Source organism: Nasonia vitripennis, chromosome 4, assembly GCF_009193385.2.
Source record: "Nasonia vitripennis strain AsymCx chromosome 4, Nvit_psr_1.1, whole genome shotgun sequence".
NCBI lineage: Eukaryota > Metazoa > Arthropoda > Insecta > Hymenoptera > Pteromalidae > Nasonia > Nasonia vitripennis.
The window spans coordinates 11,307,180-11,324,538 of NC_045760.1; the positions used below are offsets into that span (position 1 = coordinate 11,307,180).

Here is a 17,359-nt window from a genome sequence, read left to right on the forward strand (position 1 = left end):
CACAGACATCAGCACAATGGGACTCTCGTTTGTTCATTGTATCAATCGCGAATATTTTCATTCGATCAAAATTTTGCGAACCGGTAACAAGGCTCTCATTCATCTACGCCGCATACGGACGTCACCCAGCGTGATCAGCGACGCATCTATGCGGATAAAACAATGCCTCAGTCGGCACTCGACGCAAATCGTGACGTCAGCTGCGATATGTGTACGCTACGGATCTCGAAATAAACCGGTATTTGAAGTAAGCGTCCGACGCATGCAGTAGAAAATGACGAGCGGCTCGTAAATCTGCAGTCTCCTGCGTAAACGATCTTTTTGAAATCGGCCGAACCTCATCACGTATATAGCTATACGACGCGTTCATATTAGGATCTCGCGGGTATACAGGGCCTTGGACGAGGAAAGGAAAGGTTACTGGTAGTAGAGAGGATGGAACCTTGGTAGCGACAACGTCTCGATCAAGCGTCAACCATTAAATTGCGTTTAAACTTAATGGCTTTTACGCAGCCGGCGGAGACGATAAGACTTTTGATTGATCGATCGTAGCGAGCCTGTATACACGATAAAGGAATGTTCCGGGGTTTTATCGCGGTCGGCCGTAGGTGTTCGACTGTTAAAGGATCTCGGACGCGTGACACGATCGACCAGATTAGATTATATCTGCCAGCGCTCTTTTTTCCCTTTGTTTTGAAGCGCGACTGGAAGGACGGCCGTGTGGCGACGATTATTTGGTGTTTTTTTTTCTTTCTACGCCGTTTCGTAAGGCATGTGTACTAGAGGCAAAAAAATGCATCGGCCGGTGTGTGACTACTTGATTGTTGTATATAATCGTCGTCTTGATTCGCCAAGGTCAAGGTTTTTTTTCCAAATTTATAACACGATACCGACGGATTCAGCCGTGTCAAGGATGACGTCATTGTTCGAGATGCGATCATTTATTGCGACATTTTCAAAATGAATGTGTTGGTACCGAGGGAGCTAATTATCCAGAGAATCTCTGTGTAGAACTCGTCTTCGTCGAACAAGCACAATTTACACGCATACACCGTGATTATCAGCCGAAAGCCCTTAAACAAGCGGCAACATCAGGCAAATGATTAATTTGTCGATTCATTTAACGCATATAAGAAATCGAATGCAGCAAAGACAATAGGCCGAGGGAAAGGTGATGTGTGCGGCAGCGTATAGTGTATATATAAGACAAAAGGTCGGTTGGGAGTTGTTTTAACGTAGATTCCACGAGATAATAAAGCGTTTTCTTATCGTAAGCCACTCGGGGCTCGATACTTTACGGGTGACGTTTCTACATTTCTCTTTTGTAATAGGAGACACAGACACACGTATAGAGCAGAAACTAGAAGCATTTTTGCCCAGCCGACGAACAATCGAATAACGAGTCGCACGAACGTACACTATACTCTACTGTAGCTACTCGACTGCTCAAAAACAATGCGATTTAATAAATACCTACGAGAGAGTAACGCGAGCGAGTGCGACGTTGCAAACGTCGCAGCCGCGTCGATACGAGGAATCTTGTTCGATGCGGCCAAGCTCTGAGTGCGCGGAAGAAACAAGCGAGTTGGATTGTTGTTGTCGGTGCCAGCCTGACCTCGAGTTCGAGGAACGGGCTGGCTAACCGTCCACGTTAGCGCGAGAGTGAGCATCGTTGGCACGAGAGTGAGCCTCGTCGGCGCGCGCGCTGATTGGTCCTCCGCATGTCGCGAGCCAATCAGCGGGCGCCGATGTGCGACTCGCTATCCGCGCGGACTGCCAGCCAATCAGGCGCGAGGAAGATGCGGGGGCCCGACGAGCGCGAGTGGAGAGTGAGCGCGAGAACGAGCGGGAAATCGGGGAGTTCTCTCACGACTGTCGACGGAGTACGTCGACGTGCGAGAGAGATACGTGGCTTCCTCTGTTACGAGGAGAATTGGGAGAGTCTCCCGAGGTTGTGCGAGTGTGCGAGAGTGTGAGAGAGTCACAGGTACAGCGCGTTGGCACGAGCAAGTGCCGACGCCCGGACGAGTCAGCAACCATCCGCACGAGAGGAAGGAAGTTAGCCAGTCCGCCATCATCGTCCGGAGGACCAGAGCAACCAGCAGCCTTGGCGTGGGAGAGCCGAGGAAGCTAGCCGTCACCAGGTCCACGAGAGTCAGGGAGGCGCCGGCGAGAGAGAGAGAGAGAGAGAGAGAGAGAGAGAGAGAGAGAGAGAGAGAGAGAGAGAGAGAGAGCAGTGCGAGGAGACGCGTGTGCGCGAGATAGAGACAGCGCGAGAGAAAACCCTATATCTGCGCGGCTGCAGCAGGTCGGGCTTGCCACAAGCGGGAGGCATAGCCCGCGCGCGCGCGAGAGAGAGAGAGAGAGAGAGAGAGAGATCATACTGGCCGCGCGGCGACCGGCGAGAGCCGAGTCAAGCGCGTACGTGTGCGAGCGAGGCCGCGAGCGCGTACCACGTGACGCTACAGGCTACGGCTTGGGGGCTAACGTGCAGACGCGAGAGAGAGAGAGAGAGAGAGAGAGAGAGAGAGAGGGAGAGAGAGAGAGAGAGAGTCAGCCGTCAGCGGACTGGACCTGGGCCTGTGGCCCGCCGTCTGCTACACGAGCGTGGCTCGTGTTTGAGCGTCCCAGCGTAAGCCCTGCATGGCTAAACTGTGCGCGGGAGGCACTACAGCCACCGTGTTGTAGGGAAGGGCTGGGCGAAATACATGTGCAATAAAACTTAACCATTGTGTGTGATCATTTTCGCCTCTCCCTAGCGTTCTCCCAAACGTGATGATCGCGGTCAAATCCTACGTTTAGAAAAATCCTAGTGCATGCGAGGCTCTAGGTGTTGCGCACCTGTGTTGGGAGGCACGGCGTCGCACGAGAACATCGTGCATCGTTAGAATAATTCTTCCACTTTTATAGATTATGTGAAATCTCTCGGATAATTATATAATAATTATAACGCCGCAGACAAGGTGAGTAAACGACGTCTACGGTTCGCAGAATAAATATTTATTTCCAAGCAAAAAGGGATATAATCATCCACCCTTGATAAAAGCATAGCACGTCATGTTTTATTAAAAAACGTATATGCATTTTCTGAAACAATGTTTCCTGCCTCGTATTTCCATTACGCGCGCGTGTTCAAGCTCAATACTAATGACGGAATATAAAGATAAAGTCGACCGAGAACAGCGAGAGAAGAAGCGTGCATAGGAGAAGAAAGAAATGAAAACGAGGGTAGGAAAAGCGGGGATAAAATAAAAAGTCGGCCGCACAGCGTGCAGCACTTTTCCCACGTGATTGAGAATCATTACTATGCGAGGGACTACCATTGGCGCATATACATACGATAATAATTGCGTAAGTCGGCACATCGAGAGCTGCAGCGGGTGTATAGGCGTAATCGGATATATCTCATTCGCTACGCCTTTACAGTACAAACGGCCAGGGCGGACTATGTGCGAGCCTTCCAGCTCATCTCTTCCCCGATATTCCCTCCATCAATCTCGCAGATACGACTGCACTGTTTTCGAAAAATAAAAAGGGATCTCTCGCGGATCGCGCACAAAGCCGCTCTCTCTCTCTCTCTCTCTCTCTCTCTCTCTCTCTCTCTCTCTCTCTCTCTCTCTCTCTCTCTCTCTCTAACGAAGTGAGACCACACCCTCTTAGAGCTACACCTGCGTCGCTCGTTATATTCATAGACGCGAAAATGCCTCGGGCGCCGTTTTCTATATATTATACACGCGCAGCGTTGCTCTCCCTGCATGTGCAGTCTATATGCGTGTATAGATATAAAGTGTGTGGGCGTAGGTGTACAGCGACCCGTAATGGGGCTTTCGCGGTCCGGCTGCAATAATTGTGCCACGTCGCGACGCTTATCGCGCCGCGGCCTGTAAAACGCATATATGCGAACGCTCATATAGGCTTTTTCATGCTGAGGACTGATCACGTCGGGATTATTTGTTCCGAGCTTAGCTGCCTGGAGGTATAGACGGGCGAGCTGCGTGTATCTGCGGTGAAAAGCGCGAGGCTTGAAAAATCGAGGGGCTATTTTTAGCTTTGTGTATAATTATAATAAATTCGTGTAGATTGCGTAATTAGGCGATTTGGAGTAACTCATGCATTCGGGGTGTAACAGTAGCCGGTAATTGATAGTTGAGCTGCGCGCTTTATACCTGCAATGATTTCGATTTATTTTAATGCTTTGGATATCACATTATCGTTGGATATGATTATTTTTTCTGATCGCACGCTTTAATAGAATTCAGTATAAATTGCTCGGTACGTGGAGTATACATTACGAAATGCAGTGAAATAATGCACGCGAAAAACACGATCTAAACGCTCAAAACTGCCAAGTATTGCAGAGATAAACTGCCGTCGAGACAAATCGGCCGATTGTGAATAAAGCTCTCGTATGAAAATAAAGCATCGTTGTATACAACAACGGGTGAAGTCGTCTGTCACGCAACGCGAAACATAACCGTACAATAAGTTTCGAATACTCGGAGGCTTATTAGTTTATCCGATAATTCGAAATTATAGCTACACGTAAAACGACGATTTATGCACTTTGCCGAATCGGACTGTTTCATCTCTCTAAGAGCGTACACACAACGGATTCTTTGAAACCATGCACGCATATAGCGAAATGAGTTACAACGCATACCTATACCTCTCGAAATATTTCGCAACAACGTGTCTACGCGGCTTTAAACGTCATTTCATCAGTGCTGCATGAAATTCGCACGAAACGAATTCTTTTAATCAGAAGTTTAATTCAAAGTACATAGAGCATTACTCGGTGTGTGTGTGTGTGTGTGTGTGTGCTTTGGAGAGAGTGTCAGAACAATGCATTAAAACCAGTAAAATGTGTACCGAAGGAAGTCTGAATGTATATACCGGCGATAGCCCGGGGCTGAAGTTTAAAAACCTCTTATCTTTCAGTGGCTGTCTCAAGTATCATCGATATGCTTCGACGATCCGTTTAAATTCTCTCGAGGAACCGCCGAAGGAGCCACAGGGTATTCCCGAAAGAATATCGCGGGGGGCGACCGACGTCTTGACGAGGGGACGACGAGGATGACGGCGGCCACATCGATATCATGTTCACTCCCGCCTTTCACGCGATTCCGGTTATTCTGAAATAATTTCCCGAAGCCAATCATCTCGTCGCAGAAAGAAAAAATTGATAAAACGATCCCCTCCATCCCCAGCGCGCACATAATTTAAACAAGATCCAGGAAAGGCACACGGCGATCGGCCATGTTTATTGCTCGAAGCGCCAACAACATCGTCTACTACTAGGAAGTTTCGAGCATTCGCTAAAGTTTCGTTTACAAGTCCCTCGGTGATTTTTGAGCGCGAGTCGACTCCGCTGCTGCAGTCTCCGGCGCTCGTTTTTCCGCGGGTATGTCCGCGCGCTTATCGCCGATCTCGTACACGAAGCGTCATTCGATCGATCGCTGAGCAGATAAGATCGCCTTGTTCAATAGACCCGCACTGAACGATCGGCTGTACTATGCGCAGAGAGACTACACGGCGACTCCGAGCTTGACGTTTCCGAGAGAGAGACTCGATCTTTACGCATCCAGTGCTACGTAAAGGCCTGTCCGCAACGTTAGCAGGAAGAAATTGCGTGTAATGTCGGTGCGCGAGTTTATCTGTACGATAAGTTTGAAATGATCGCGACACGGCGAGCGACAATAATATGCGCAATAATCTGAATTATCGCAGTACAAATCAATTATAATTGATGCTCGTGGAGAATCTCGTAAGAGCGCATATGATCCAGGAATCCGCGAAACTAACGGTACCGGCACACATTCGACGAAAAAAAATTAAATTTTAATTGAAACAAGCAAACATCTCTCCCATTTCCCTAGCGCGCGGTAGCGGAACACGCTTGAAAATTACGGAATCTGCCTTTTCCCTCTTCGCACGCGCGCGCAAGCTCCCTCTTCTTTAACAAGCTCCGTTGCGCCGTTAATCATCGGCTTAACGACTCTCCGCGCGCGCGCGCGCGCTCTCGCGACTATAACGTCGTCACCCGTTGTGTACTAGCTGCATACGCTTATACATATAGGGTACGCATCGCACATGCGTCGCCTACTCGTGGGAGTGAGTCGCTTGATGGGAAGGGGGTACGAGGACTTGACTACGTGCTCGAGATGTCGCACGCCATTCCATGCAAATGCCCCGTGTAATCCAGACCACTATACTCGTGCAAGGCAATAACTTCATTACCTCTCGCGGGGCCACTAATTACCAGAGGGAAATTAGCCCGCGGGACTAATTGCGCGCGTATACGAGTATAGCTGATCCCGATCGAGATCTAATCGATAGGTGCACGTGCAGGGGATTCTTTTATTTGCCGCGCGGTTATGTGCTTGCGATCTTTCCGGTTTCCCAATGCGTGTGGGGAAAAATCGGCGAGAGGATCGATCGATCGGAGCTTGATGGTACATCGACTTTCTACTTGTGTCATAAACGCGCTGCTGAAATGGACGGTAAACGTCCATGCCCGTATGCAAGAGAAATCAATGCAAGAGAGGATCGTGTGGGAAATATGATTATGAAGCAGTGCATTTTTCCCGGTTGTATAGTGTGTACGGCTGATTTGTCGTGAGTTCTCGTGCGTGTATGTACGTTATGCCGGTTACAATATGCTGATCATCCGATTAGATATAGAGGGGCTGAACGAAAGTTTATACGACGCTCTGAACAAGTGTTCGATAGAGCCGATGATTTTTCTGCATATCAATTAACGTCCAAATACGTCAGCGACATGTATAGCCGTAGTCGGAAAATATGTATTGTTTATAGAGTGTGTTGTCTGCTGATTGGGAGAGCCTTATACATGAGCTTGCAAATTTTAGTTATTTTGTGTACTCTAGGTTTTGAACAATGGATTGTTCTTTTGAGTTTGTTTGATTTGATTCGAAATTGGTTTTGACTCTATGTTTGCCTGTATCACTGACATCTACTTCAAAAACTTTCATACAACTTTTATGACACGCGCATATTATGATACAGTTTATCATGTGCCTATACTGATGTAGCGGCAAATTAATTACAAACCGTTTGAATTAAGACGTTATCTGATTCAAATTATACGATTGAATATCTAGAATGCTCCGAGAGTCACAGCAAAAATCCTACAAAACGGAAAACCCGAGCGCGTAAGATATACCATCAGCGCGTTCTCTCGAAAACAAGCGGTTCGCGAAGGAAACAGCTCTTGGCGCTCTAGCTCCGAGAATAGAATGTCTCATCGTCGAATTTGCATAAAGCCACGTTAGCCGCGCGCGCTCGCACACACACTACTCCGCGCGATAACCCAAAGGCCGCGCGCGCGGAATAGAAACTCTCTACACAGCCTCGCGCTGCGGACACGGCGAAAAAGTAGGAAAGAGAGAGAGAGAGAGAGAGAGGGGGGGGAGATAGACAGCGAGCAGTGCAAGACCTGAGGAGAGCCCGAGCGAAGTCACGACCTACTAATGAATGATTATGTTACAATTTGCCCCGGGACGGCAGCAGCAGCGGCAGCAATGCGGCTAACGCAATTGATTAAATTACAGTGATTCCTGAGCGATCGTAGAGAGGCTCGCTCGCACACTGGTAGTCCATACATTCATACGTGAGCCGCGCGGCGTCGTGTCGCTTAATTTGCCGGCGGAAAGAAAGTCACCGAGGACGACTCTGAAACAATGTGCCGGTGCAGCTGCAGAGGCTCGAGTGGATGGTAAATCTGTCGAGGCTATACCCGCGGCAGCTTCTGTGATTATCAAGTGGGAAAATTGATGGGGATAATTAATCGGGTACATAAGTATCGGTTGCTGTTGTTGTTTTTCGATTTCGCAAGACTATTGCGTTGAATATTAATTAATGTTAAATGGATATCGTAAAGCTAAGTGATTTTTCAGCTTCGAGGCATTGCGCTGTGTGGGAGAATTTTACACAAATCTTCGGAGACTGAAAAAAAAGGTATTTCGCGGTAAAAATTCGTGTCTAGGCGCTATGCGGCACTGCACACATGGAAAGTACATTGTGAACAAGTCGTGGATCGTAGCGTATTATAGTTGCGCGCCAGACACACCTAACTACTGTTTACAACTGCAGATGAATAATTTGTCATAGGGGAAATCTCGCGTACGACTTTCAAATCGTGCAGTCTAAATATAAACCACGCAATCGTATTCGTATATATAAAGGTCATAAATAAAGTAACGAATGTAACGACGTTTGGAGGAGGAAAAAACGATCACCGTCGCGTCTGGCAACGGCGAAAGCAAAGGATCCCATTTAAGTTGGTAACATAAGACGTCACGACCTTTTTCGGGCGAGCATCGTCAATGGCTCATTGAAAAATGCTTTTTTCCCGCGCAAAGTCGAAAAAAGAATCATTGCGTGTTCATCGGGCGGCAGTCATAAACAATGGGTCATTACTTCGAATAAGGGATGTCCAATATCCTTCTTACTCTTGCTCTTTCTCTCGCGTCGCTTCCTTCTCTCTTTCTTCAGCGCGATGATGCGGTGATAGGCAGCGGCGGCGGCAGCAGCACCAGCAGCAGCAGCAGTTCGGCTTAACGCGAGCTGCTCGCGGACGATAAAATAAGTTTAGGGGCGTGAAATTGGTAGTAATTTTACAAGCCATAACGATCTACTAAATCTGTAAAATAATTAAGGGCGCAGATGTTCGCTCACAGCGCGGACTATATCCCTTTCTTCCGAGCGCGGCTCTCGAGTCCTGTGCGCACGCAGCTTTTCTGTACACGATGACCCTGTCTATAGCTTCCTGCACTTTATTCTCCGTGCGATGTTTTTCGCGAGATTTTTAAAATTTCTGCCAAAGGAAAGTTCTTTACTCGTGTCAGCGAAAGCGCGGAAGTAACGCGCGCGTATCTATAGATACGGTGATTGATCGTTTAATCGTAACAACAAGAAACGATTTAATTGAACGAATGTATCAAGTGAAAACACCAGTTATGCTTCTGCGTGTTTTACATTGAAATACAAATATCCCCTTTTATCGGTTGGGTTTAATTGAAATATTTTTCTTTGATTATGTAATCAGGTTAGACAGCTGAAAGTGGGCAAAAAACACCGTGCGGAATTCTAACCACACGCAGGCGGTGTTCCAGATGAAATTAAACGAAATTCTCACCTACGCGAGATAACGAAATTGGAATATGCTTATAATCCTGATTAATATTAAAGCCAAATCGCACCATCGGTCAATTACGAACATAAAATCGCTCTGGCTTCGCGCGATCAATCAAAACCAGTACCCTCAAAGCCAGTTACAGCGAAATAAGTATTCTCGCAACATCGAATAAAACAAAACCGGCCCCCGCAAAATGCAACATCGGCCGGCACACGGGCATTTTTAACGTCTTAATTAGCACTTAGAAGCCCTCGGGCGGCAAAACATTTCCGATCGCGCCTCACAATCGCCGACTCTAATCGGCGCACTCGTGTTCTCCAATAAACCCCCGAACGTGATACACGTGGCGGTCGCGCGATAGATTCCGTGTATGAAAAACTAAAAAGATATCGAGCGCGAGCGGGCGCCCCGATACTTAACGATTCCCACGATTTCTCTATCTATTAACGCGATCGATTAATCGTTCACTCGCGCTCGCGCGCGCGCACGAAACATGATTAAGTGCAGATTGGGAATCGAGTGTGCTCTTTCTCTCTCACTTGCTCGAACGCACATTGGAAACTCGTAGGTGGAATAGCTCGATCGGCGCGCGCGCGTGTTATCCCTCTTGCCGATCTTGGCCGCCGATCGGCAAGTGTATTATATCGCCGCGGCGCGATCGACAAATGTGATCATAAATATACGCGGCTCATGAGCTATACGGATTTAAATCACTTTTGGTGGAGTAGAGCTCGATAGCTGCAGCTATTGTCGTTATTGTTGCTGTGCGCCGTACGGTTCGAATTATAAACGATAATGATAGCGCAAGTCACTCGTTACTTCGAGATCGAATAAATCTTAATTGTCTAATGGCACGTCGTCGGAGCTAGCGGGGGCTGCTCGCTGTGTTCTTTTCTTCTCGTGCGGGCTCTTTCAGTTCCGCGCAGATTCAATAGCACGGATCGTTTAAGGGTTATTTCGCTCGCTGATTGATTAAGCCCAAGCGAGCTCCACTTCTCGTTGGGCCTTTTTACGACCTGCGCTAACTCGATTTACTTTCCGTACGTGGAGCTGAAAATGCGGCTGTCTGCTATATTCGCTCTTGATATTGTTGTTACGTTTGTTCGATCGTATTCGTATACTTTGTGCTATACAATGTAGAGAAGTAAAATTACGTTGTATAAGAGCGTAGACTATAGCGCGATGGAAACAAGTGCGCGAAAAACACGTAAATATTCATCGAGAGGCATTTTTCCCCTTCCAAACAGGTTGTCAACGAGCCAGGCGCGCGAGAAAAAAGTCCCCTTTACTACACTCTTCCAGCGCATATACATATGCAGCCTGAATAATCGAGGCTCATTGTAAAACATCGTGTACAAGCACGTTAATTGGGCTTAATTTGATTAAGATAAAGATTATTGCGGTGAAATCACGTAAGTGGCGAGCCTGTCCCCAAGGAGGCGCCTTATCGACGCATCATCGATAAGCCGCGTCCCTACGCTGCCGCAGAAATACGAAGGAGCACCGAAAGATCGACGAGGACGATAGCGCCGCTGGATATGCTCTCCACTTTGTGGCCGATTAAAATGCCGAACCGGAAACGTGACCAGTTTTTTTACCCAAGCCTGATGGCCACACGTGGTGGCTAAACGCCGCCGCGCCGCTGCCACTTGTCGTCAATATCTGTAGCGGGTGATCTATGAGCGTCTCTCTCTCTCACACTCTCTCTCTCTCTCTCTCTCTCTCTCTCTCTCTCTCTCTCTCTCTGGATGCAAGTCGCGTCGAGCGCGCGCATGGCGACGATATTTTTCGAATTAAAATAATGATGCATAATAAGGCCGTGCCGTGGTTATCGTTATTATAATGGGGATATCCGACCGATCGGAGGACTTGCGAAAAATTGATCGCCAGCGGAGTTTTGCGAAATTGACACATGTTTCTTTTACGTGTCATTCTGATTTTATCCTCGTCTGAGATATTGGAATATCTTTATCACGATTGCGCGCGTAGCCACTTTTAAAAAATCCCCTCGTTGCAAAAAATGAGTTAGGTTTCTGTCTGCGCAAATTCCTATGCAGTTATTCACAATATTGTCTCGTCTTTTCTTTTTGCAAGTAATAACTTCATCCACGACTCGGTAAACGACGAGCAGTAGCCGAGAGTCGGCCCAGTCAATTTTCCCGGCAAAAGAATTCAAGCAACGCAGACAAGAAAGGCCTTAAACGATCACTCAAAACGACGAGAAAAAAGCCAAGCAGCGGCAGCCTACTCGTCTTTTTTTTCTACTTCTCGAAGAAGCAGAAGAAGAAGAAGCAGCAGCAGCGGCAGCGGTATATACAATTTCCTGCTTCCAGCTCGCGAGCGGCATATAATGTGTATCGCCCTGGGCGATCGCGCGCTCAAGTAGCCGCGCGCGCACATGACTACCTATACATACTAACGTCGCAGTGGAAAAACATTGCCGCCACCGCCGCCGCCACATCTCTCTTTTCACGGCGTCGGTTGTAAACGTCGACGACGCCGTGTGTATGTGTGTGCTACTTTTGCGGCGTCGAGGCCCGTAAACGCGTCAACCGAGAATCGCGTAAGTAAACTCTATGATGGGTCACCTTGGGGTAAAAAATAGAATATACGGGGCGCGAGCAGTATATACAGTCGGGAGATCGAGAGAGTCTAGCTCTCTGTGATGCCGATGCCGTTGATTATTATTACGAGGAATGACACTGTCGTAGAGGCGGGTTTTACGGCTGCGTTAATTTATCAAGCAAATTCGCGCGAGCGCGAGAGAGTTGAAAGACGATTTTGATATACGGCTGTCGTTCACGGCTCGTTTAATATCGGCTGGAAGATTCTGCAGTCGTTTCTTTGACTGTCTTGTTCGACTGTCGTGTTTCATTAGCGCGTAAACCGTTTCTAACGCGCGTTTCTTATTTATTTGCGGACGAGAGACAGAGAGTTGCGAAACTCGTACGCGGCAAGCGCGGCTAGGATTAGCTGAGCGAGAGAAAAATAGTGTATACTTATTTCGACATAAAATCCTTCCTTTCAGATCTCCATGCGTTATTTATTTCTGTACTTGAGAAATGATGTATAGAGCGCGAGAGAGAGAGAGAGAGAGAGAGAGAGAGAGAGAGAGAGAGAGAGAGAGAGAGAGAGAGAGAGAGAGAGAGACTTTGTCAACTGTAAATTTTCATTGCTCGTGCACACAGCGCCAATTAGGCAATAAAACTAATTGCAGGGTTTGCATTTATCTTTAGTCGAAGGTTGAAACCCATTTATAGAAAACGCGCGCGTTAAATTCGTCACCCACATTTGTCTCGTAAATTTAAAACATCCGAGGATTTCCACGTATACACTCGCGAGTTTATCCGCCCTGACAAAGCCCAGCATACAGCGATAAAAAGAACGTATACGACGCCAATACACGCAAGCGGTATCCATAAATCACGAATGTGCATTAATTAGCGAGCGGTCAGCTGCTGTCGTCTCCTCGTTAATAGCCTCGCGCCGGCGCTAAATCCCAAAGCTCCGCTGCTCATGCCCCTCCGCATCACCACCGAAATGCAAACACTGCAGCGCGCGCACACAGACACACCTCCTCACTTACATGCACGTCGATATCACTGCGCATCAGCAGCCTTATACGAAGTGAAATTACGTTGATGATAAAGTGCTCGTTCACCGGGTTAATGAAACGTCGCCGGAATCTTTATTCTATGCACATGAGCGCGGCGACATCTAACGCGGCGGCTCCCGTCGAATGGGTTATTAGCGCGAGTCACTCGTAAAATTCGCGGTGGCGATAAAGGAAGCGACGAAATATACGACTGGCGGCCGCTGCCGCCGCCACTGCTGCTGCTGCTGAAAGGCACGTCGATGTTGCCGCAACGACAGCTGATGTGAGCTACCGAGGATGAGTCCTCCTTATAGTATACAGAGTTTTTTCAATCGCTCGCCGGATTTTTTCAATTACGACCCGTGTGACTCATCTCGGGAGGATCGCTTTTTAATCCGCAAGAAGAATGCTTTGATGAATTGCGGATTCGTAATCAATCTTAAACAATTTTAGAGCTTGGTACGTAATACGTTGTAACTAATAGTATGCGTTGCAAAAATGCAGAGTAAAATTCATTCTACAACCCGAAGATTAATACCGCGGTCCAAGACTCAAGAGCCACCAGAGTAGAAGTAAAAGGAAAGAAGGGGCGTATACAGATCAAAACAGTACTCAATCTCCTGCTCCTCTCGCCGAATATCATCGCTAGAGAACGACTTTTTGAACGGATCGAATGAGCCGTGGCGATTCTTTTCTTGTTGCTGTAGGCACTCATACACGCAAAATCCTTTGCATCGAGTATTGTATACAGTACCCACTTTGGAATTCCCGCTTTGGTGCTCGAGGCGCGACGATGTCGATCGTGCTTATTAAGCCGAGAGCCGCGTATTATGAAACGCGCGCATGCAGTGACAATTTGATAGATTGTGGGCTTTTTGTCGTCGTTAGTCGGGCTTTACGTTCCATCCTTCTTCTCTTTTTTTCGTTTGCGAGTGACCCGAGAACGGGAATTACACACGTATGCTGTCCTGCGGGCTTACACAGTGTGCGTAGCTCTGATCGCTGCCTGACGGCGATTGAAATTTTTCTCGTCTGTGTGATGTGGACGCGCTCTCCGGGAAAAAACGCGTCACGGATGTCTTTTTATGACGTTCCTGATATTAGTAATTTTCTGTGTCTCTGTGTGCGAGATCGTTTTTTTTTTCGTTCGAGGAATGTGATGAAACGTTCGTTTTTATTTCGGATCGAGGCTGCGGGAATTTAATTAATTTTTTTGCAACGATGAGCGCTTGTTTGAGAAGGTAATGTGTTATTTGGTATGTTAATATCGAATCAATCAATCAGCGAATGTGTACTACCTCGTTGACAGCGAATATAAGTTATAAAAAAAAGTTTTTCCACGTAAAAATGCACAATCTGAGCCGCAACGTAACATCCGCAACTAATTTCAAACCGAGAACGAATCAATTAAAATTTCCATCACTCGCGCAACCGCGGTAATCCAAAAATTAATCTCCAATGATAATACCCAATCTCTACAAATCAATTAAATCTTGGCAAAAAAAATCCAACAATACTTCAAACACATAGCCTGGTGGCCGGCAGTATGTAGGTAGCATAAAACGACGGAAAATTTCAAACACAGATTCTTTCAATCAGCCTGTCAATCAGCGTGTGTCTATACAGCCTCCGCAGTTTCGAATTCGTGCGGCCGCTTTCCCCTGCAGCAGCACGACACATACAGATGTATATATATATATATATATATATGTGTGTGTATACCCAACGTCAATGGCGTTGCGATGATACGTATACGAGAGAAGCGCTGTTACTAATACTACTACCACTACTACTGTGCCTCTCGCGGGTTTTTGCTTTTACGTCATGAGCGATTCCGTTAGCAAGCCGTGGCTAAGTTCCAGCAGCGGCAGCAGTTACGCTGACCAAGGGACGCGACAAAAACCGGAGCACTCATCGTCATTAGCCACTGCCGCTTGTTGTTACCGCTGCCCGTCACCAATCATCGCGTTGCTCGCGCTTATTGCGTGTGCGTGTGTATCAACCTACATATAGGTGTGGCGGCAGAATATACAACTGCCGTAGGTATGCGCGGCTTTTATTTTTTGCGAGAGAGGAGGTATCGTGTCAATGCACGCTTTTATCGCGTGACAGAGAGAAAGAGTCTGACTGATTTACCTAACTGTACCTATATAACCCCATACTGACTACTGACGCGGCGACGATTATTCCGATTCTTTCTCGGATTCCTCGGAAATTCGTCTGGCGCTTATTCTTCGTAATAACTCGAAATTTAATTCCAAAATCTACTTACAAATTAACTATACTCGTTATGTTCGCCCTTTGTGTATAACAGCCGCGAGTGCGCACGTGATTGGAAGCCGGCTCTCCGAACAATCGTGTGCGATGTGAAGCGGGGAGTTAATGGTCCGTTACGGTTGAATTTCAATTTTCGCGCGTCATACTTATTAACTCGTTGACACACGCTCGTCCCGGACACGTGGGAGTATAGTGCATTACACGAAAATGACAGCGGAGACCGTAAAATTACTTCTGATCCAGTCGGCCGTCACTGAGTCTGCCGTTTCGCATTTTCATGCTCATTAAATTTGAAATTTCTTGACCTTTGATCGTATGTAACTGGACATGATATCCTCTCCGAAGGCTACTTACACTGCTTTTTAACTCGAATATAATTACGAAAGTATAATGTCATAGTAAAGTGAAGTGTTGCGATGTCGAAATTAACTTAAAAAAAAAATGACAAATTTTACACTCATAAATAACTGTTCCGACGTTAACTACACGATCCTCGACAGTAAAAAGAACTCGTAGAAGAAAACGCGTCACGGGCGCGCATCAGAAAGCGAGTCTCTGATTGAGCCGTTGGCCTTAGTCATTTTGCAATGAGTTTTCGCGGAAGCCGTATATTATCATTCCGTATATACACCTCTTTCCGCGAAAAGCCTCGCCTGGTACACCTCTTGTCCCATCCCCATGTGCTTTCTCACGAGGTCTGTGCTGTGTAAATACGTATACCTGCGATGATGGGTGGAGGTTCCACGTCGCGCTACTTCGATTCCGCGAAGGGCGACGGGAATTGTGACAAAACTGTAAATTGAATATCGACCCCGGCGTAGAGGGCTGTGCCGTGTCGCCGGCCATTAGGCCCGTTTCCTTTTCAACGCGATCGTCTGAGGGAGTGCTTTGGGGTGGTTATATACGCTGCTCCACCGCTCGATGTATGCATACGCGGATCATATTGATTTTGCGTAATGAATGCAGTTACGAAATCTGATTCTGCGGCACGTGAACTTTGTGAATTTTGAGAATCTGTGTTAGATGGGATTCCGAGTTCAAACGGAACCATCATATTGTCTCGAATGAATCGCGGTAAAAGAAACGTATGCGCCCGCCTCTTTTGTCGTGCTGTCCGTGCTGTCGAAGACGACACGCTATTCCGCAATAAAATAATAGAAAGTCGCGCCGAAAACAATGCACAGTGACAATAGGGTCACGCATGTCGGCCATGTATCATTATTAAAGAACCGTTGAGAAAGAAATACGGGAAATGGAATATTATTTAACGGCGTAATTTAATTCAATCGGTGGATTCGCTATGTATTGTTGGTAGACCGCAAAAACACCACATTTTCGTAAACATCAAATCAAAACGTATAGAAGTTGTAACTTACCGTGCATATCGTCGGCGTCTGACCGTGTACTTTGTTGGCTCGTTCTGGAACGGATTCAAACCTCTTCAGGTCTAGTTGCGGTGGTCTCGTCAGAGGTGAGAGGTCGGCGTTATTGTTCGAGTTGAAAACGTGGTTTTCATAGGGCCCGGTTGCGAACGGCGATTCTGGTCGAAAGTACCAAGAGGACCACTGCAAAAAGAGCAGAAAAAAGACAAACTGTATAATACCCGCCACGTCAAAGAATATTTTGAACTGAAAGCTCGTGATTAATTCCCTATCGTTAGCCGCATAAGAAATCGCGCTGTATTAATCCACGTGCGCGCGATGGATGTGACCAAGAGATCGCATTGTGAAATTAAAAAGGAGTCACATGAATGCTCGTGCCTCTCTCCCTGGCATCCGAGACGATTGTCTAGCTCGGCTGAAAGAGTTTGTTTGTGCGAGCATCTGTCACAACTGCGCGCGACGAGGACCGCGCGACGTGTAAAAAAAAACTCCGGACTAATGGTATTTTTATTCTCCGTAACGCCAACGTAAACCATAACACACTAGGCGTTATTATATACAGCGGGAGCAACGGCTCGTAGAAGAATGAGGACTCATTTCTGGACATTGAAGACTTTGAAGGACTTTGATAAAGCCTCATCAGAAGAAAAGGCGCGACATTAGCGTCAGTGCGCGTGCTGAATGTGAGCTTCTTCAAGATAGATGACGTAAGTCCGCGGCGGCGAAGCGAAGGGATATATAGAGTCAAAAGAGAAGCATTAGTTCAAGGAGGTCCGATCGCATGCCCGCGCACGCGTGTGGTCCATTGTTGGGAGCCGCGTGTATAGCGAGTTGAATGAAAAGAACGTCGCCGGCTCTTCGACGACGACTGATGCCCTCGCGGAGTGCGGTCAAAGAGACCTTGTGTACTACATAATAAACTTTCTTGCGAAATCGAATTTTTTCCCC

General features: G+C 47.2%; 1 protein-coding gene across 2 annotated transcripts in view; it reads right to left on the reverse strand.

The window, feature by feature from the left end:
• The window catches only part of LOC103316520, a 218,758-nt gene that overhangs the window by 177,615 nt on the left and 23,784 nt on the right, over positions 1-17,359 (reverse strand). For both annotated transcript variants that reach the window (XM_031928540.2, XM_016988100.2), the window contains exon 2: positions 16,406-16,594. In XM_031928540.2, the coding sequence (XP_031784400.1) occupies positions 16,406-16,594 (189 nt within the window). The remainder of the gene's footprint in view (positions 1-16,405; positions 16,595-17,359) is intronic.